This window comes from Lepidochelys kempii, chromosome 1 (assembly GCF_965140265.1).
Source record: "Lepidochelys kempii isolate rLepKem1 chromosome 1, rLepKem1.hap2, whole genome shotgun sequence".
NCBI lineage: Eukaryota > Metazoa > Chordata > Testudines > Cheloniidae > Lepidochelys > Lepidochelys kempii.
The window spans coordinates 209,672,444-209,694,152 of record NC_133256.1 but is presented as its reverse complement, the minus strand read 5'-3'; the positions used below and the strand labels follow the sequence as shown (position 1 = coordinate 209,694,152).

Below are 21,709 nucleotides of genomic sequence, written 5' to 3'. Positions count from 1 at the left end.
CCAGGTGGCAGTTGAGGCCTTTGCCCCAGGTAGGGGCTGCATCTCCTCTTTCCCTTCCTTTTTGAGAAGACAGGGGAAACTTTGAGCTTGAATGGGCCGAGGGGAGGCTAGAGGGCCTGCAAAGGCAGAGCAAAAATCTGGCCTTAATTGCTGCTTTGTGATGGATACAGACAGCTTGGAAAGCTCTTTTTAAAGGGTTTTCTGGTTAGTTAGTTTGTTTTTGTTTTTTACCTTAGAAATCTCATGACTATCAAGTCTGGTGTTCCCTGGAGGACTTGCTGGGATTCTCAGAAATGTAGAGCGGGGAAGAAGGGGAGGTGTAGAAATAGTAGTAAAAAGCGTTTTTCTCCCAAGTGTTTATTGCATTTGAATTAAACAGCTGTTAACTGAAATCTGAAAATCATGGAAACAAAACCCAAAGGTCTAAGGTCTGAATAAAAAGTTGATAAATTTCACAGCCTGGGCGATGTAATTAAGATGACCTAAGACCCAGTGTGGACACTGCTATGCTGATGGAAGAATTCTAGCTACTGTCTCTCGGGGCAGGTCTATACTTAAAACACTGCTGTAGCACTTAAGTGAAGACACTTCTATGCCGACAGAAGAGAGCTCTCCTGTCGGCATAGTTAAAACTCCTCCCCGAGAAGCGGTAGCTATGTCGGCAGGAGAAGCTCTCCTGTCAACACAGTGCTGTCTACACCAAGGGTTAAGACTGGTATAATTACATCGCCCAGGGGTGTGTATTTTCCACACCTGTGAGTGACACAGTTACACCTACATAGGTCTGTAGTTTAGGCCTGGCCTTAGAGAGGTTACAGAGGGATAGGATACAGAGGGACCTAGACAAATTGGAGGATTGGGCCAAAAGAAATCTGATGAGGTTCAATAAGGATAAGTGCAGGGTCCTGCACTTAGGACGGAAGAACCCAATGCACAGCTACAGACTAGGGACCGAATGGCTAAGCAGCAGTTCTGCGGAAAAGGACCTAGGGGTTACAGGGGACGAGAAGCTGGATATGAGCCAGCAGTGTGCCCTTGTTGCCAAGAAGGCCAATGGCATTTTGGGATGTATAAGTAGGGGCATAGCGAGCAGATCGAGGGACATGATCGTCCCCCTCTATTCGACATTGGTGAGGCCTCATCTGGAGTACTGTATCCAGTTTTGGGCCCCACACTACAAGAAGGATGTGGATAAATTGGAGAGAGTCCAGCGAAGGGCAACAAAAATGATTAGGGGTCTGGAACACATGACTTATGAGGAGAGGCTGAGGGAACTGGGATTATTTAGTCTGCAGAAGAGAAGAATGAGGGGGGATTTGATAGCTGCTTTCAACTACCTGAGAGGTAGTTCCAGAGAGGATGGTTCTAGACTATTCTCAATGGTAGCAGATGACAGAACGAGGAGTAATGGTCTCAAGTTGCAGTGGGGGAGGTTTAGGTTGGATATTAGGAAAAACTTTTTCACTAGGAGGGTGGTGAAACACTGGAATACGTTGCCTAGGGAGGTGGTGGAATCTCCTTCCCTAGAAGTTTTTAAGGCTTGACAAAGGCTTGACAAAGCCCTGGCTGGGATGATTTAATTGGGTATGGGGCCTGTTTTTGAGCAGGGGGTTGGACTAGATGACCTCCTGAGGTCCCTTCCAACCCTGATATTCTATGATTCTATGATTCTAGGTGGATTAACTACACCTGCGGAAGAACTACATCGATGCAGTAAGTGTCTGCAATACAGCGAGGCAGCTGTTGCTCTGTAGCATATCTGGTGCAGACCTACCCTGCATGTAAGAGCCAGAAAAATATGTAGGGTCCTGTTCTCCCCTGTGCTTGAACGTAGTGCAGGGAAGTGGCCATTGGAACCGGTTGTGGCTCCCTGATCCTTGGTTGCCTTGAAGCAGTTACTCTAACTTCTACTGCTGGCTCTACCATTTTCTCTCCCACTCTCAACATGCATCAGTCTGTCACCAAAATGGCCCCTCCCCCATCTTCACTGCCTCCATCAACTTTCCATTGGCAGAGATTCTCTGGGTGTAGGGAAATTGCCCTGTGGGACTCTGTAAGTTCACCATGCACTGCTTTACACAGTGCAAAATGAACTTTGTGGGCCAGAGAATCTGGCCCTTATTTATATAAATGAACGTTCAAGCTCTGGAGCCAGGAGTGGACTCTATGTAAGGCACACTCCATGGCTGCAGAATCACAAAATACAGAAAGGACCACAGGTGATATAGATGGATCCCAAGAAAGAGGAGGAATGGTACAGCAGCAGAGCTAGGAAGAGGGACAGGTTTAGGTATACACCGCCGGGGGGGGGGGAGGCTCCCCTCTTCTTGGCCCTGCTTCCTCTGCTACCATCCTTCCTCATTCTCTGGATCTATCTTTCTCACCTGCAGCCCTTGTGTTTTGTGATTTTGCAGCCATGAAATGTGGGGGTTGCAAGTTACGGGAGAAAGGAGGGACAGACATGGCTAGGAGAGCAAAGTCCCCCTTGGGTATTCCTGGGATGGTGCAGGTTTGCAGGAAACAGGAGGGATGGTGCTGGAGAACAAAGTCACCCATGTAACCACAGGACACTGGGGGGAAGCAGGACTTGGGAAGAACAGACAGGGCCAGAGAGCAAAGCCCCCTGTGTTTCCCTAACAAAAACCCCATACCTCAGGTGGCTTCAGAGATGGTGTTGGGGCCACCATGCTCTGGTATCAGACCTCTCCCTACCCTCCCTCTGGCTCCTTTCATGCCCCCTCACCATTTCCTTCTCTTCTAGCTTCCTCAGTTCCACGAAGCAGGATATCTGTAACCCCTTTAGCGCACTGCAGTGGTCGTGGTTAGGGCCGGATACAGAGCAGGAAGAAGAGCTCTGGGGACAGAATGTAAAAGGGTGGCAGGTAATTTGAGTTGTTCCTGTTTCTAAATTTAAGCTCTGCTGAATTTCCTCCTCAGGGCAGGAAGCTTGGCTGCCTGGGGTTGGGTGGGGAAGGGGCATTACAGTCCCACTATTGCCAATCCCAAGCATTGCGAAAATCATGAGATTCATAGAATATCATAGACTATCAGGGTTGGAAGGGACCTCAGATGGTCATCTAGTCCAACCCCCTGCTCAAAGCAGGACCAATCCCCAACTAAATCATCACAGCCAGAGCTTTGTCAAGCCTGACCTTAAAAACTTCTAAGGAAGAAGATTCCACCACCTCCCTAGGTAACACATTCCAGTGTTTCACCACCCTCCTAGTGAAAAAGTTTTTCCTAATATCCAACCTAAACCTCCCCCACTGCAACTTGAGACAATTACTCCTTGTTCTGTCATCTGCTACCACTGAGAACAGTCTAGAGCCATCCTCTTTGGAACCCCCTTTCAGGTAGTTGAAAGCAGCTATCAAATCCCCCCTCATTCTTCTCTTCTGCAGGCTAAACAATCCCAGCTCCCTCAGCCTCTCCTCATAACTCATGTGTTCCAGTCCCCTAATCATTTTTGTTGCCCTCCGCTGGATGCTTTCCAATTTTTCCACATCCTTCTTGTAGTGTGGGGCCCAAAACTGGACACAGTACTCCAGATGAGGCCTCACCAATGTCGAATAGAGGGGAACGATCATGTCCCTCGATCTGCAGGCAATGCCCCTACTTATACATCCCAAAATGCCATTGGCCTTCTTGGCAACAAGGGCACACTGTTGACTCATATCCAGCTTCTCGTCCACTGTAACCCCTTGGTTAAAGATTGGATTAAAGATCATGAGATTTTTAAAAATACTAAATGTTGGTTTCTTTTTATTTGTTTTCTGGTTCGTGGGCCTTTATGGCTCCCATTGTCAAGCGTTTCTCTCCAGCCATGAGGGCTAGAAACTTACTCCAGGAGCTGGAGCTTTAAGACAAACACCGACTATCATGAGACTCATGATAAAGTCATGAAAATTGGCGACACTGTTAAATCCCAGGAGCTCTCCTGTCTCGGATAGAGATCAGGCCTCCTTATGCAGCTAGTATGTTTTCTGCTTCTTTATATCTGTAGCAGGAGGGGTGGGGAAGGTCCTAGGTAGAAGCCCTGTAGTGCAGGTAGGAGAGAGACAGACACCGGAGGACAGATTAGCTTTAGGGTGTCTCTGCTCTTAAAAAACTACAGTGGCCAGGGCTGGATTAACCTTTTATGGGCCAGGCGCCAAACATATTTGTGGGCTCCCATGGAGGCAATGGAGCATGGCACGGAATGTGGGGGGGGCGGTCTTCGGAGCAAGGGGCCAGACAGGGGCATGACATGGCAGGGGCAGCCCCACTTCACCCAGCCCAGTGCAAGGGCACTATTTACAAACCAGCAGTTGCCAGACACACAGTGGCCCACCTGGCCCTATGCAGCCAGTATGCCCCTTCCCCTCAGGGGTGATCCCACACCGCACCACACATCCCCCTCCCCCACCCCGCCCAACACCCCCCCGACATCCTGTCCACAAATGCACACCACCACCCTTGCCCTGCGCCCCCCTGCCCACAGCCCTAACAAAACTGCCCAGCACCCCACACAGAACCCCCACTCCCTAGTGCCCCAACACACAAAGATCTTCCCCACCCTTTCACAGCCTAGCACTCCCCACCAGGCACCCCAGAGACCCACTCCCCCATGCCCTGCCTCCTGTCCGCACTCACCGGCCCTCTGGGAGGCAACTGTGTTTGCTAGGCTGAGCCGGCAGTGCAGCCGGGGCTGGTCCCGGGGTAGGGAATCGCTCTGGCTCCTCGGGAGTGGTGCAAACAGCCAGGCCAGGGCCTGCCCCAGCCGGGCTCCCTCAGGACTGACTTGCCTGGAGGGGCCCAGCCAAGCCCCCCACATCTCCACCACCTGGCTGAGACTGGCCTCCGGGGAGACAGATGGGGCCCCACAGGTGGTGAGAAACAGAGACTGCCCGGAGCCGGAGGTGCACTGGGATCCGGCCAGGAGGCAGAGAGAAGCTGGCAGGTGGGGCCAGGGGGTGAAGAGGAGCCCTCGGCTGGCTAGCGGACAGGCCGAGAGGAGCAAGTGGTGAGCGGGGTGAGGGGTGGCTGGCAGGTCTCAGGGTACAGTGCAAGCAGAGCAGGCCTGGGCCCCTTCTGAACATGGCACCATTGTAAACCCAGCACTGACAGCGGCACAGCTGCACCACTTTAGTACTTCAGTGTAGACACTGCATACCCCAATGGGAGGTGTCCTCCTGTCAGTGTAGGTAATTCTTCTGTTGACCTACCACTGTCTACTCAAGGACTTAGGTCAGCTTAACTACGCCACTCAGGGGTGTCGATTTTTTATACCCCTGAGTGGTGTAGTTATGCCAACTTAATTTTCTAGTGCAGACTGGGCCTTAGAGGTAATACTACTTTCTTTACTCAGATAAAGTTCCCTGTTCAGTGTTACATGAAAGCAACTTTTTCTGTGATTCTTTACCACTGGCACATGCAGTGGCATCGAAAGCAGTCTGGTTTTGAATCAACATATATAAGAGGAAAAATAAATGCTAAAGTTCAGCCTGCCTCAAAGACTTTTAGTTTGCTAAGTACATGAAGTAGCCCGCATAGAAGGGGCACTTCACAGAGAGTGGGGCACCACAGGTCAGCTCATTAATTGATGCACTGCAGAGTGAAGCTGAAAATACTTGGAAATCATTTGCTTCCACAGAGGAAGAGTGTGAGAATAGCAATTTACATTATTCAAAGAAAATAAGCTGAGCATTAATTCCAAAAGGGGTGTCATACACAGATAGAGGCAATCTTATATCAGAAGATGTGGAGGCCTGGAGAAAGTGTGGACTTTTTTTTATAAGGGCCCCATCTGACCTAGCAGAGCATTGCGACTTTGATATCAATAAGGCAGACCATACGAGAGATCATCTAATAGCTGGAATTCAAAAGAAGGGACTTTCCAGAAAATAACAATTGATGTCCAGAACAGGAGGTGCAACAGTCACACCAGCAGTCTGTGCTAGTGAAAATAAAAGACGCTTTGCAAGAAGGCAATCAGAGCTAGATACAAGAAATAAACAAGGGGGAATTCCCATGGTGAAAAGGGAAGCATAAGAACATAAGAATGGCCATACTAGGTCAGACCAAAAGGCATCCAGCCCAGTATCCTGTCTACCAACAGTGGCCAATGCCAGGTGCCCCAGAGGGAGTGAACCTAACAGGTTATGATCAAGTGATCTCTCTCCTGCCATCCATCTCCACCCTCTGACAAACAGAGGCTAGGGACACCATTCCTTACCCATCCTGGCTAATAGCCATTAATGGACTTAACCTCCATGAATTTATCCAGTTCTCTTTTAAACCCTGTTATAGTCCTAGCCTTCACAACCTCCTCAGGCAAGGAGTTCCATAGGTTGACTGAGCGTTGAGTGAAGAACTTCCTTTTATTTGTTTTAAACCTGCTACCCATTAATTTCATTTGGTGGCCCCTAGTTCTTATATTATGGGAACAAGTAAATAACTTTTCCTTATTCACTTTCTCCACACCACTCATGATTTTATATACCTCTATCATATCCCCCCTTAGTCTCCTCTTTTCCAAGCTGAAAAGTCCTAGCCTCTTTAATCTCTCCTCATATGGGACCCGTTCCAAACCCCTCATCATTTTAGTTGCCCTTTTCTGAACCTTTTCTAATGCCAGTATATCTTTTTTGAAATATCTTATTCTCTATCCCTTTTTTAATGTTTCCTAACATCCCGTTTGCTTTTTTGACTGCTGCTGCACGCTGTGTGGACATCTTCAGAGAACTATCCACAATGACTCCAAGATCTTTCTCCTGATTAGTTGTAGCTAAATTAGCCCCCATCATATTGTACGTATAGTTGGGGTTATTTTTTCCACTGTGCATTATTTTACATTTATCCGCATTAAATTTCATTTGCCATTTTGTTGCCCAATCACTTAATTTTGTGAGATCTTTTTGAAGTTCTTCACAGTCTGCTTTGGTCTTAACTATCTTGATCAGTTTAGTATCATCTGCAAACTTTGCCACCTCACAGTTTACCGCTTTCTCCAGATCATTTATGAATAAGTTGAATAGGATTGGTCCTAGAACTGACCCTTGGGGAACAGCACTAGTTACCCCTCTCCATTCTGAAAATTTACCATTTATTCCTACCCTTTGTTCCCTGTCTTTTAACCAGTTCTCAATCCATGAAAGGATCTTCCCTCTTATCCCATGACAACTTAATTTACGTAAGAGCCTTTGGTGAGGGACCTTGTCAAAGGCTTTCTGGAAATCTAAGTACACTATGTCCACTGGATCCCCCTTGTCCACACGTTTGTTGACCCCCTCAAAGAACTCTAATAGATTGGTAAGACATGATCTCCCTTTACAGAAACCATGTTGACTTTTGCGCAACAATTTATGTTCTTCTATGTGTCTGACAATTTTATTCTTTACTATTATTTCAACTAATTTGCCTGGTACTGACGTTAGACTTACTGGTCTGGAATTCCCAGGATCACCTCTAGAGCCCTTCTTAAATATTGGCGTTACATTTGCTATTTTCCAGTCACTTGGTACAGTAGCTGGTTACAAACCAGAGTTAATAGTTCCGCAATTTCACATTTGAGTTCTTTCAGAACTCTTGGGTGAATGCCCTCTGGTCCTGGTGACTTGTTACTGTTAAGTTTCTCAATTAATTCCAAAACCTACTCTAGTTACACTTCAATCTGTGACAATTGCTCAGATTCGTCACCTACAGAAGACGGCTCAGGTTTGGGAATCTCTGTAACATGCTCAGCCGTGAAGACTGAAGCAAAGAATTCATTTAGTTTCTCTGTGATGACTTTATCGTCTTTAAGTGCTCCTTTTCTATCTCGATCATGCAGGGGCCCCACTGGTTGTTTAGCAGGCTTCCTGCTTCTGATGTACTTAAAAAAACATTTTGTTATTACCTTTTGAGTTTTTGGCTAGCTGTTCTTCAAACTCCTTTTTGGCTTTTCTTACTACATTTTTACATTTAATTTGGCAATGTTTATGCTGCTTTCTATTTACCTCACTAGGATTTGACTTCCACTTTTTAAAAGATGCCTTTTTATCTCTCACTGCTTCTTTTACATGGTTGTTAAGCCACGGTGGCTCTTTTTTAGTTCTTTTACTGTGTTTTTTAATTTGGGGTATACATGTATGTTGAACCTCTATTATGGTGTCTTTGAAAAGTGTCCATGGAGCTTGCAGGGATTTCACTCTTGTCACTGTACCTTTTAATTTCTGTTTAACTAACCTCCTCATTTTTGCACAGTTCCCCTTTCTGAAATTAAGTGCCACAGTGTTGGGCTGTTGAGATGTTCACTTATCATCTGGCCAGGTGACAATGCCTGCTCCACAGAGCAAAGGAGCCCCTGCTTGGAGCAAAGCTGATCTACTGGAACTGATCAGTGTTTGGTGAGAGGAGGCTGTGCAGGGACCCAGGATGCCCCATGATCAAACCCTCAACCCCCCTTCCCACAAGACCCATTGTCAAAATGGAGAAAGCTTTGCTGAGGGCTAGATGCACTCAGTGCGCTGCTTTCATCCACGATGGAAGTGCTGCAAATATAAACACTCACTGATGCCTGTGGATGTACGTGAGTACACAAACCAGCACTTTTCTTTCAATGGTTCACTATAACGTTGAAACTGACTGCGCAAAAATTCTGCAAGTACAGACATAGCCTAAATTCCTGTGTAGACAGCACTAGGTTGACAGAAGAATTATTCCATCAATCCAAGTATTGCCTCTTGGGGAGGTGGATTTACTGCAGTGACTGGAGAACTCCTCCCATAGCTGTAGTGTCTACACTAAGCACCACAGCAGCACATCTGCAGCTATGCCACGGTAGTGTAGACACCTACTACAGCGACAGAAGGAGGTTTTCTATCACTGTAGTACATCCACTTCTCCAAGAGGTGGTAGCTAGGTTCACAGAATACTTCTTCTGTCGTCCTACCTGTGTCAGAGGTTTGGGCAACCTAACTACACTGTACAGGGTGTAAAACTTTTCACAGCCTTCAGCAACGTAGCTAGATCAACCTAAGTTTTAGGTGTAGACCAGGCCTGTTTGCCCTAATCTACTACTGAAGTTACCCCCTAGACAGATTGGCATCAGCACGGCCTAGCCTGTTTGATGGCCCATCAAGGGCTATCAACTGTACAATTAACCCATTGAAAGGAGCCAAGGAAGACACTTTATGAGTCATCAAGGCATGTGGTAGGCTTGTGGACAGAGAAGTCTAAGGCTTCCATGCCATATGCTGTGAAGCTTGTATCTGGGACACGGGAAGTACAAGCCACATGGCAAAAGACTATAAATGGCCGCTGCATCATCTCCATTTTGTCTTCATTCCTGCTTCTTACCTCTGGAGTGACTTTCTACAAACTGAAGCTCTGAACAAAGGACTGAATGACCCATCCAAGCTGTGGATGTATTTCAGAGGAACTTTTAAGCCAGCCAACTCACCAATATTGCTAAGATCCTGATATATGGACTTTGATAGTCTCTGTATGTATTTGATTGCTTTACCATTTAAAAACTCTCTTCTTGTTCTTTCTTTTTTCTTTATAATAAATGTTTAGTTTTAGATGCTAAAGGGTTGGCTGGCAGCTTGGTATTTTGGGTAAGATCCAACCTAATATTGATCTGGCAATGTGTCTGGCCCTTTGGGGTTCAGACGAACATTTTGTATAGTGAGCCGAGTTTTTTAAATAACTCCTCACCTTACTGGACGTAGGTGCTGATTGGGAACCAAAGAAATGGAATGCAATAAAGGGGGCTGTGTGATTTCTTTTTTTCGCTTCTTGATAATCAGTGTGGGGTATCAGAAGCACAGTTTGTGACTGCAATAGTGCATGAGTTCAGGGGACTGGAGTAGATGACCTCTCAAGATCCCTTCCAATCCTATGATTCTATGAGCACTGTTGGCTCTAACTGGCCACTTGATGGCAGCCTGAGCAGAGAAACTATGGATTGAATGGGCCAGGAGACTGGAATCCCCTCAGGCACTCATCAGGGCAGGGTGAAGCACAGTAGGCAGGTGCTGTGTTTGGGTCAGAGGCAGTTTGGTCTGCTCCTGCCCGGGCTATACACCCTCTGGAGATACAGGAGTTAGTCTCTAGGGGCTGCCAAGCTACTTCCTCCCCTAGCACTGAGTTCCCTTTTCCTCCCCTCCCACAGAATATCTGTCTGTGTTAGTTTCCATAGCTCACAGAGCAGGTCAAATGCTGCCGAGAAACAATCAGTGGAGAAAAGAGGCCATGGGAAGTGGCAACAGATACCAAACCATGTCTGCCACCAGCTCTGGTCTGGGAGCTTTTCTCACTCTCTCCAGCCTTGGCTGGGGTAGTAACCCTAGGTGCCCCAGTGTAGACAGCTCTCTGCTCCAGCAGCTGTTGATTAGAGCAGCACCAAGTCCCTTAAACTGGCTCTCAGGAAGGTTTGATGACATGGCACTGCAAATGGTAATGGCAGATGATGGCCCATCATTCTAGGGTTCCTAGCACAGCTAGCACTGGAGTTCATAACAGTGGGAAATCGTTAGAAAAGGTCCCAAGTGCAAACAAGACATCTGTGTGTGTGTGTGTGTGTGTGTGTTCCTCTTTCTCTCTTTCAGGCTGTGCGGTTTCCTTGTTTTGTTCTCGCTCTTGCTTGTGGCTGTGTTTTTGATCTGGAGGCAGCTTGCTTCTTAAGAGATGGTGCAGGCCACCAGTCCTCTGCAGAAAGATTTCCACCCCCTCAGCCCCTCCCCAAGCACTGGGTTTCCCCCACGCCTGGCTATTTTGTCCCAGGACAGGATCTGAAGCATCCTACAACTTCTCATTTCTAAACTTCACTTCAGTTTGATTTGAATTTGGGGCTCAGAATGTTTAGCTCCTTCATCAGACTAATCTCTTGTTATCTCTTGCAAATGATCTAGAAAGCTAAAGTAAGGGCTTGTCTACACTTAAAACTTTGCAGCAGCACAGCTGCAGCTGCACCACTGTAGTGCTACAGTGAAAACATGACCCATGCGAATAGGACGGCTTCTTTTACCTGCACAGAAAATCCACCTTCCTGAGAGGCGGTAGCTAGGTCAACAGGAGAATTCTTCCATCAACCTAGCGCTGTCTACACTGCGGGTTAGGTCAGATTAACTGTGTTACTCAGGGGTGTGGATTTTGCTGATACTGGCCTAATTTCCTCATGTAGACCAGGCCTTAAGCTGAGCTGGCCAGGAAGAAGCTGTTTTATTAATGATAATTGCTTTGAAACTGTCTTTCCATCATAAAAGCAACAAATGTGTATGAATGTAACAATGGGTAAGGGCAATGTAAGAGGAAAAGACCGAGCAAGACAAAGGAGTCTGACAGTGCCAGAGAGCAAAGAGAGACAGGATTCAGGCACATTCAGCATGCCCCCATTATCTGTGGGCCTCAGAGGGCCCAGTTCTCACACAGACACAAGCTACAGGGGTGAGGGATAGCTCAGTGGTTTGAGCATTGGCCTGCTAAACTCAGGGTTGTGAGCTCAATCCTTGAGGGAGCCATTTAGGGATCTGGGGCAAAAATTGGGGCTTGGTCCTGCTTTGAGCAGGGGGTTGGACTAGATGACCTCCTGAGGTCCCTTCCAACCCTGATATTCTATGATTCTATGATACAGGCACTGACCCTGCTTTGATCTCCCGCCACGATGCCTCTTGATTGCCACTCCACCACTGAGATGAGTTGTTACCTCACAGAGCTGCTCTGACTTGAATGTCCTCATGGCCAGGATTGAGTGGGCCATGGAGACTGAAGCTCCCACTCAGCCAGAGATGGGATCCCACAGGAGAGGGTCAGGTATACTGCTGAGGGGTGCTGTGCATTATGTGTGGCAGGGAGAACTCTCTCTGCCTTTGGCAGGCTGGGGTGACACAGAAGGGATGCCAAATAAGTCCCTCAGGTCAGTGCCAAATTCCCTCCAAACAATTTAAAAATATACATCAAATTGCAGCTATAAAAGTCCATGAAATCTGAGCTGAACAAGCCCCTCCAAATCCCATCTCTTTACCCAACTTGGGGCCAGGAACCTGTCCCATCTCTGCTTCCCCCATCAGTTCTTTAGAGCTTCTAACCCCCAGTGTCCTGAGTGTTGGAGTCTTGGCCCTTCCCTTGGGGACATGGCTCCCCAGGTTCACAGACACTTCAGCCTGGGGACGGCTCCTGTGTTACTTTCTCTTGGCTCAGACTCAGTCCTTTCTCCCAAATGTTATCCCTCCTTGGCTCCCTAAACAATTGCCCCTCCCCCCAGTTTACATTCCTGCCCACTTGCAAACTTTGAATACTGAGTTTAAGATATTTGAAGCCAGAGCAAGTAATCAGATATTGACCTTGTGAAGTACCCTCCAACAACAGACCTGGCCATCCATTCCCACACTAATGAGTGCATGGTAGAGACAGATGGATTATTAGACAGACAGCTATGATACCTACAGTAATAAAGAGACTGATAGGTTTCAGAGTAGCAGCCGTGTTAGTCTGTATTCGCAAAAAGAAAAGGAGGACTTGTGGCACCTTAGAGACTAACAAATTTATTTGAGCATAAGCTTTCGTGAGCTACAGCTCACTTGATCGGATGCATTCAGTGGAAAATACAGTGGGGAGATTTATATACATTGAGAACATGAAACAAATGGTGTTACCATACACACTGTAACCAGAATGATCACTTAAGGTGAACTATTACCAGCAGGAGAGCGGGGTGGGGTGGAAACCTTTTGTCATGATAATCAATGTGGGCCATTTCCAGCAGTTGACAAGAACATCTTAGGAACAGTGAGGGGTGTGTGTGGGGGAATAAACATGGGGAAATAGTTTTACTTTGTGTAATGACCCATCCACTCCCAGCCTCTATTCAAGCCTAAATTAATTGTTTCCAGTCTGCAAATTAATTCCAATTCAGCAGTATCTCTTTGGAGTTTGTTCTTGAAGTTTTTTTGTTGAAGAATTGCCACTTTTAGGTCTGTAATCGAGTGACCAGAGAGATTGAAGTGTTCTCCAACTGCTTTTTGAACGTTATAATTCTTGAAGTCTGATTTGTGTCCATTTATTCTTTTATGTAGAGACTGTCCAGTTTGACCAATGTACATGGCAGAGGGGCATTGCTGGCTCATGATGGCATATATCACATTGGTAGAAGTGCAGGTGAACAAGCCTCTGATAGTGTGGCTGATGTGATTAGGCCCTATGATGGTGTCCCCTGAATAGATATGTGGACACAGTTGGCAACGGGCTTTGTTGCAAGGATAGGTTCCTTGGTTCGTGGTTCTGTTGTGTGGTGTGTGGTTGTTGGTGTGTATTTGCTTCAGGTTGGGGGGCTGTCTGAAGCAAGGACTGGCCTGTCTCCCAAGATCTGTGAGAGTGATGGGTCGTCCTTCACGATCGGTTGTAGATCCTTGATGATGCATTGGAAAGGTTTTAGTTGGGGGCTGAAGGTGATGGCTAGTGGCATTCTGTTATTTTCTTTGTTGGGCCTGTCCTGTAATAGGTGACTTCTGGGTACTCTTCTGGCTCTGTCAATCTGTTTCTTCACTTCAGCAGGTGGGTATTGTAGTTGTAAGAATGCTTGATAGAGATCTTGTAGGTGTTTGTCTCTGTCTGAGGGGTTGGAGCAAATGCAGTTGTATCGTAGAGCTTGGCTGTAGACAATGGATTGTGTGGTGTGGTCTGGATGAAAGCTGTAGGCATGTAGGTAGGAATAGTGGTCAGTAGGTTTCCAGTATAGAGTGGTGTTTATGTGACCATCGCTTATTAGCACCATAGTGTCCAGGAAGTGGATCTCTTGTGTGGACTGGTCCAGGCTGAGGTTGATGGTGGGATGGAAATTGTTGAAATCATGGTGGAATTCCTCAAGGGCTTCTTTTCCATGGGTGCAGATGATGAAGATGTCATCAGTGTAGCGCAAGTAGAGTAGGGGCATTAGGGGACGAGAGCTGAGGAAGCGTTGTTTTAAGTGAGCCATAATAATGTTGGCATACTGTGGGGCCATGCGGGAACCCATAGCAGTGCTGTTGATTTGAAGGTATACATTGTCCCCAAATGTGAAATAGTTATGGGTAAGGACAAAGTCACAAAATTCAGCCACCAGGTTAGCCGTGACATTATCGGGGATAGTGTTCTTGACAGCTTGTAGTCCATCTTTGTGGGGAATGTTGGTGTAGAGGGCTTCTACATCCATAGTGGCCAGGATGGTGTTTTCAGGAAGATCACCGATGGATTGTAGTTTCCTCAGGAAGTCAGTGGAGTCTCGAAGATAGCTGGGAGTGCTGGTAGCATAGGGCCTGAGGAGGGAGTCTACATAGCCAGACAATCAGGGTGCCAATGCCTGAGATGATTGGGTGCCCAGGATTTCCAGGTTTATGGATCTTGGGTAGCAGATAGAATACCCCAGGTCGGGGTTCCAGGGGTGTGCCTGTGCGGATTTGTTCTTGTGCTTTTTCAGGGAGTTTCTTGAGCAAATGCTGTAGTTTCTTTTGGTAATGCTCCGTGGGATCAGAGGGTAATGGCTTGTAGAAAGTGGTGTTGGAGAGCTGCCGAGCAGCCTTTTGTTCATATTCCGACCTATTCATGATGACGACAGCACCTCCGTTGTCAGCGTCTTTGATTATGATGTCAGAGTTGTTTCTGAGGCTGTGGATGGCATTGTGTTCTGCATGGCTGAGGTTATGGAAAAGAAGCCCTTGAGGTATTCCACCATGATTTCAACAATTTCCATCCCACCATCAACCTCAGCCTGGACCAGTCCACACAAGAGATCCACTTCCTGGACACTATGGTGCTAATAAGATATGGTCACATAAACACCACCCTATACCGGAAACCTACTGACTGCTATTCCTACCTACATGCCTACAGCTTTCATCCAGACCATACCACACAATCCATTGTCTACAGCCAAGCTCTACGATACAACTGCATTTGCTCCAACCCCTTAGACAGAGACAAACACCTGCAAGATCTCTATCAAGCATTCTTACAACTAGAAAACCCACCTGCTGAAGTGAAGAAACAGATTGACAGAGCCAGAAGAGTACCCAGAAGTCACCTACTACAGGACAGGCCCAACAAAGAAAATAACAGAATGCCACTAGCCATCACCTTTAGCCCCCAACTAAAACCTTTCCAATGCATCATCAAGGATCTACAACCGATCCTGAAGGACGACCCATCACTCTCACAGATCTTGGGAGACAGGCCAGTTCTTGCTTACAGACAGCTCCCCAACCTGAAGCAAATACACACCAACAACCACACACCACACAACAGAACCACGAACCAAGGAACCTATCCTTGCAACAAAGCCCGTTGCCAACTGTGTCCACATATCTATTCAGGGGACACCATCATAGGGCCTAATCACATCAGCCACACTATCAGAGGCTTGTTCACCTGCACTTCTACCAATGTGATATATGCCATCATGAGCCAGCAATGCCCCTCTGCCATGTACATTGGTCAAACTGGACAGTCTCTACGTAAAAGAATAAATGGACACAAATCAGACTTCAAGAATTATAACATTCAAAAAGTAGTTGGAGAACACTTCAATCTCTCTGGTCACTTGATTACAGACCTAAAAGTTGCAATTCTTCAACAAAAAAACTTCAAAAACAGATTCCAACGAGAGACTGCTGAATTGGAATTAATTTGCAAACTGGGTACAATTAACTTAGGCTTGAATAGAGGCTGGGAGTGGATGGGTCATTACACAAAGTAAAACTATTTCCCCATGTTTATTTCCTCAACCCCCACCCCTCACTGTTCCTCAGACGTTCTTGTCAACTGCTGGAAATGGCCCACCTTGATTATCACTGCAAAAGGTCCCCCCCCCGGCCCTCCTGCTGGTAATAGCTCACCTTAAGTGATCATTCTGGTTACAGTGTGTATGGTAACACCCATTGTTTCATGTTCTCTGTGTATATAAATCTCCCCACTGTATTTTCCACTGCATGCATCCGATGAAGTGAGCTGTAGCTCACGAAAGCTTTTACTCAAATAAATGTGTTAGTCTCTAAGGTGCCTCAAGTTCTCCTTTTCTTTTTTCAAAGAGACTGATGTTCACAAAAAGATCTAAGAAACATACTAGCTGTGGTCAGTGCATGAGGTGGTTTCCATTTGACATTTTCTGGGGTTTCAGCATTTATGAACATGAGCTCTCAGTGTGATGCTGTTGCAAAAAGGGCTAATGGGATTTTTGGATGCATAAAGAAGGGAGTAATGCATAGAAGCAGGGAGGTGATTCTGAAGCAATGGTGAGACTGATACTGGAATACGGCATCCAGTGCTCATGTCCATATTTCTAAAAGGATGTTGAAAAATTGGAGAGGGTGCAGAGAAGAGCAACATAAAATTATTCAAGGTCTGAAAAACCTGCCTTACAGTGAGAGACGTAAGGAGCTCAATCTATTTAGCTTATCAAAGAGGCAACTTGAACTCAAACTATAACTACCTTCTTTGTAGCAGACAAAGGTTTAACAAGACCCAGTGGCTGGAAGCTCAAGTGAGAAAAATTCAAACTGGACATAAAATGCAATTTTTAAACAGTGGAACAATTTATCAAAGGATGTGGTAAATTTCCCGTCACTTAGGCATTTTAAATGAAGACTGGGTATCTTTCCAAAAGACTTGTACTAGCTCAACCACAAGTTATTGGACTTGTTATAGAATCACTGAGACCCTCTATGGCCTGTGTAATACAGGAGGTCAGACTAGATGATCACAATGGTGCCTTCTGGCCTTAAAATATATGAAACGGACGTACAGCACACACACACACACACACACACACACACATACACACACGCATACATCTGGCTGGGAGCTGCCATCTCATTGTCCTGCACTTTGGTCTGATGATAAAATTCCCCTCCTTGGAGGGTGTTTGGGGACGACGACAACAGGTGGCTGGTAACAGGGAGAACCACTGCTCCACCTCCCACCCCAACTACACACATGCTGCCCTTACTGCCCACTGCAGTATGGAAAAGAGTTCAGGTGTACATCATGAGTGAGGGGGAAGTCAATGTCAGGGTCTTGTAAAGGGCTCATCTTGGGACCTCCCAGTGTATCTGGGTTTTACTAGACATCTTGGTCAACATGGGTTGAGTGTGTAACTCTTCCTCCCTCTCTGACTATGCCTTCATCTTTTGCTTTCTTTCTTTCTTTCTTTCTTTCTTTCTTTCTTTCTTTCTTTCTTTCTTTCTTTCTTTCTTTCTTTCTTTCTTTCTTTCTTTCTTTCTTTCTTTCTTTCTTTTCCCCCATGTCCCTGGGTGTCCCTAACCCTCCAGTTGGCAGAAGCTGAGAGTGGATGGCAGGGGATAGATCACTTGATGATTGCCCTGTTCTGTTCATTCCCTCTGAAGCATCTGGCATGGGTCACCATCAGAGACAGGATACTGGTCTAGGTGGACCATTGGTTCGACCCAATATGGCGCTTCTTTCTTTCTTTCTTTCTTTCTTTCTTTCTTTCTTTCTTTCTTTCTTTCTTTCTTTCTTTCTTTCTTTCTTTCTTTCTTTCTTTCTTTCTTTCTTTCTTTCTTTCTTTCTTTCTACCTACAGTTTTGCATAACCAAATCTCTCAGGCCATCTCTTAGTGACCCACAATCCCATCCAACCTAATTCTGAATCTATGTGGATACTGTTAGATCAAAAGTTCATGCTACATTGAGGAGAGACAGAAAAGGGAGCAGAGGAACAGCAGAAACCTCGGGTGAAGAAAGGAGTCAAAAGAGGGAGAGGTATTGTACTACTGTGGGAGCTGTCTTAGGAAAACCAGAAAAATAAAATAAACTCGATAGCTATATATGAAGAAAGTTCTAGAAACATACATGGAGAAAAGAGAGATGGATCCAGTGAAAAAACAGGGTGAAAACCAAAGCAAAGACATGTACAAATATGGAGGGTAAAGAACGGAAAGGGAAAGAGAAAACTTCTAATGAACGAATGCCTCCATTGTCGACACTGGCTGCAGTAACACCCTGCTTTGTGCCAGCCGAGCTCTGGGGCAGCTCCTGTGTCACTACCCCAGAGCCTGAGCAGTTTTTTGGGGGAGAAAATATTTTTTGCTAAAAATAAATGTCTCACCTTTGGCGAGCAGGGCAAAGACGGGTGTCAGCAACAGTTCAGTTCCAAACGCTTTTGCCAGCTTAGAAAATAGCCCATAAGAGTGGCAAAAGCAGCACTTGTCCCTGGCCAGTACTGCATACTCTTTGGAACAGAATTTTATGAATAAAATGGGTCAAAAAATAAGAAAAGTACAAAAAATAGATGTCCTTGTTCTGGTCACATTGAAAGAAAGAATGATCAATATTTAGTAAAATATTTTCCTTACCTCTTTTTCTCTCTCTCTCTGTCTGCCTCTCTCATGCGCTGTGTTCGTCACCAGGTGTACATGATCTAAGAGAAACAACAACTGACACAGCAGAGAAAAATGATGATTTTCAGAAAGCTGCTCAGATGTTGGCCTTTCTGTCTCCTCCTCTCATACAACAGTCCCAACAAGGAAGGGCTTGATGACAGTTCATGTTCTGCTCAGGGTCCATGCACCGCCTTCTTATTTGACTGGTGGTTTCCCATAACCATTTGAACACAATTCTTGGTATCGAGGGAAACGCTGACTATAGAAGAGGGTTATTTAGTACGGTGCTTGTCTTAGGGGAAGTGCCTTTGCAAAGCTGCGAGGGCCTACTGGCTGTATGCGCATGTATAGGATGCCATGACTGGGCAGGGGCTTGGAAAGGTCAGTGAGTGGAAACCTGCATGGTTTCAGGGTGCGTGTGCATTTATGGGGTTGTGTGGCAGCAGGCCCAGGGGATTCTCTGTGGGTTTGTATATTTGGAATATGTCAAGGTTAAGTCGGAGTTAATAATCACAACCTCTGTTCCTGACCTTTACAAACCTTGTGTCCTCCCCCCTCCCCGCCCCAAGAGTGAGTACAGCCTGGGCAGTGGCAGAGCAAGCTTTCTGCAGCAATTCCCCCATGAACTGTCCCCTGCCAATGTGCCCCCACCCAGACACCGGAAACCCTAAGGGCTGAGGACACTCCATGGCCCATTCATAAGGCTACAAGTTGGTCACAGAGGTCACAGATTCTGTGATTTATGAGGCCTCTGTGACGTCAGCTCCATGCAGCAGGGATCGAGCTGTCAATGCCATGCGGTGGGGATTGAGCTGTCAGCTCTGGCCGGCGGGGCTCGGGCTTCAGCCCTGGGCAGTGGGGATTGGACTTCCATGATTTATTGTTTATTGCCCATGTCCTGCCCATGACTTTTACTAAAAATACCTTTGACAAAATCTTAGCCTCCTTGGCTTCACTTGTGATGCCGCTAAAGAGGAAACCAATTACTGCCCATTCTGCTGGTAGGCACAGTTGCTGTCCTACCAGCTAGGAACTGGGCTGAGAAACCACAAACTCATTTCACATAGGTACTGAACAACTGTCAGATGGAAATGATTTTTGGTCATTAGGCCTAAAGGTTTGGGATTAGGGGTGAGCAGGCAGAAGAGGATCCTGAGCGGGAGGAGAGGTAAATCTCTAGGGGGACACGACTGGGATTAGGGGTGAGCAGGGAGAAGAAGGGTACACTGCATGTAGCAATGCCCTCAGGATGCTAAGGTAGATAAGAGTCTCTGCTGCTGCTGTATTTCAGCAATTTCCCTTCCAGGGCGAAGGGGGGCTTTTGTGGTTTCCAACCCGCACTGTTGTTGGTCTCTTTCTCTGAATCTCAGCCTCAGCCAACAGAGCGGAAACCCACTGAGCCCCCAGACATAGCTGAGATTTCATCTCTCTGCCACCCACTCCGTCTCCTTCACACAACCACTTGTCCCTCATCTCAGGGGGCGACAGAGTCAGGTTTTGGGTGTTTCAGGAGGAGCGGGGATAGCAAGTTACAGTGGTGACGTTCGTCATGTCACCCACAGCATATCGCAGAGATGTCTGAAATACAGTGTGTGGCATGCCACTGCCAGGCTGAGGCACTGGGGACAGTACTGAGAGGAAAGGAGGACTTGTAGCACCTTAGAGACTAACCAATTTATTTGAGCATAAGCTTCCATGACCTACAGCTCACTTCATCGGATGCATTTTCCACAGAATGCATCCGATGAAGTGAGCTGTAGCTCATGGAAGCTTATGCTCAAATAAATTGGTTAGTCTCTAAGGTGCCACAAGTCCTCCTTTTCTTTTTGTGAATACAGACTAACACGGCTGCTACTCTGAGTACTGAGAGGATCCAGTATGCAGCAGCTCATCTGCTCACTAATACAAATTTCTGGACAAAAAAAGCTGTTCACAAACAGGGAAAGAGTTGTATGCACAGGAGACAGCACAGTCACAGCAGCTGGATCAGGCCTGTGGAACTCTCTGTCGGATGAAACAAGAGACCTTCCCCCCTCCCCCACGCAGTGTATGTGGTGGTTGTGAGGTGGCGGACTGACCTAGACAGATCAAAAGGGAAGAGACCGCTGCTGAGTCACCCACACCACTCCCAGCAGTACAGCATCCTCGAGCTCTGTGCAGGGGCATTGAGGTCAGTGACCTCGGGATACTGTGGTGAGGTGATCAGTAGGGAGCTCTTCCTCATCTATTCATTTGACAGGGTTTTCCTATGTAGCCCAGTGGGCCAGCTTACCTGTCTTATATTCATTGCTTTGTTATTCTGCTTTATTATATTTAGTAGTAATGCAAGGAACCTACAGGCTTTTATCCTGTAAGATTTGGCTTTAGTAGATAGTGTGAGGCTTGAGGCCTATAACCTTGGGTATAGATAAACTTAAGTAATTCAGAAGTTATGGGGAACTGAAAGTGGCATGCCAGAAGGGGAATTTTGTCCAGAATACCGACATCAGCCACCCACAGGACATAGCTGACACTAGCACAAAACATGGCTGACACCAGCATCCGGAAGGTTCTGGACAGAACATCCGACTGCAAAGGTACCACAACAGCAAATTGACATGTATGCTAATAGGGTAACATCATACATATACTAACCTATAGAAAACAGACACCTTAAGGGGAGGAAATATAAATAAGGACCTCTATGGAATATGCATTGGACGTGGCAGCATCAGCGTAACCTACTATAAAAGTAACATCCCAGGGGCAGCAGTTAGGTTGGAGAGATGTAGACCTTGGGAGAGCCCAGAATGATGGCTACCGGGGAAGATGAGGACTATGACGGTGATGAGAAAGATAATGGTTAAGTATGAAAGATAAGGGTTGTGGAAGTATAACATTGTATAAGTATAACGTTGTATAAGGGGACATGCTGGATACATTGTATATGAGAGGGCATGCCAAAACATGTTACAAAGTATCTGAGGGAGCACATGTAGGGACAGTTAGCTTTTGAATGGAGAAGCAATTAAGATAGAGCCAGCAGGTCTAAGAAGCAGGCATCAGAATGGAAGGTGTGAAGGGCAATTAGTTAAGTTAACTGGAAGCTGTTAAAGGAGATTGTTAAGGGTGGCAGGTAATTGAAGATACATGACTGGTCTCAGGGATCTCGCAGGGTGGTGACTAAAATCTTTTTCTTCTTTTGTCTGTAACTTCTCTGTAACTTGTTCTCCAAAAAACTGTATAAATTAAGAGACACAAGCCCCACTCGGGGGGCTCATTTCTAAATGTATTAGCAGAGCAGCTTTGCTAATAAAACAGAGTGGGCTGATAAATTGTGAGTCTGAGTCAAACTTTGACAGGGTGTAAGTATGGCCGTCCAAATGTAATTTCTGTATT

At 46.3% G+C, this 21,709-nt stretch overlaps 1 protein-coding gene across 1 annotated transcript in view; it reads right to left on the bottom strand.

Moving 5' to 3' along the window:
- CD4 (CD4 molecule) overlaps nt 1–18,463 on the bottom strand; it is a 31,003-nt gene extending 12,540 nt beyond the window's left edge. The window contains exon 1 of the mRNA XM_073329115.1: nt 18,305–18,463. Within this exon, the coding sequence (XP_073185216.1) occupies nt 18,305–18,339 (35 nt within the window). The 5' untranslated portion in view covers nt 18,340–18,463. The remainder of the gene's footprint in view (nt 1–18,304) is intronic.
- Nucleotides 18,464–21,709: the final 3,246 nt, after the last annotated feature.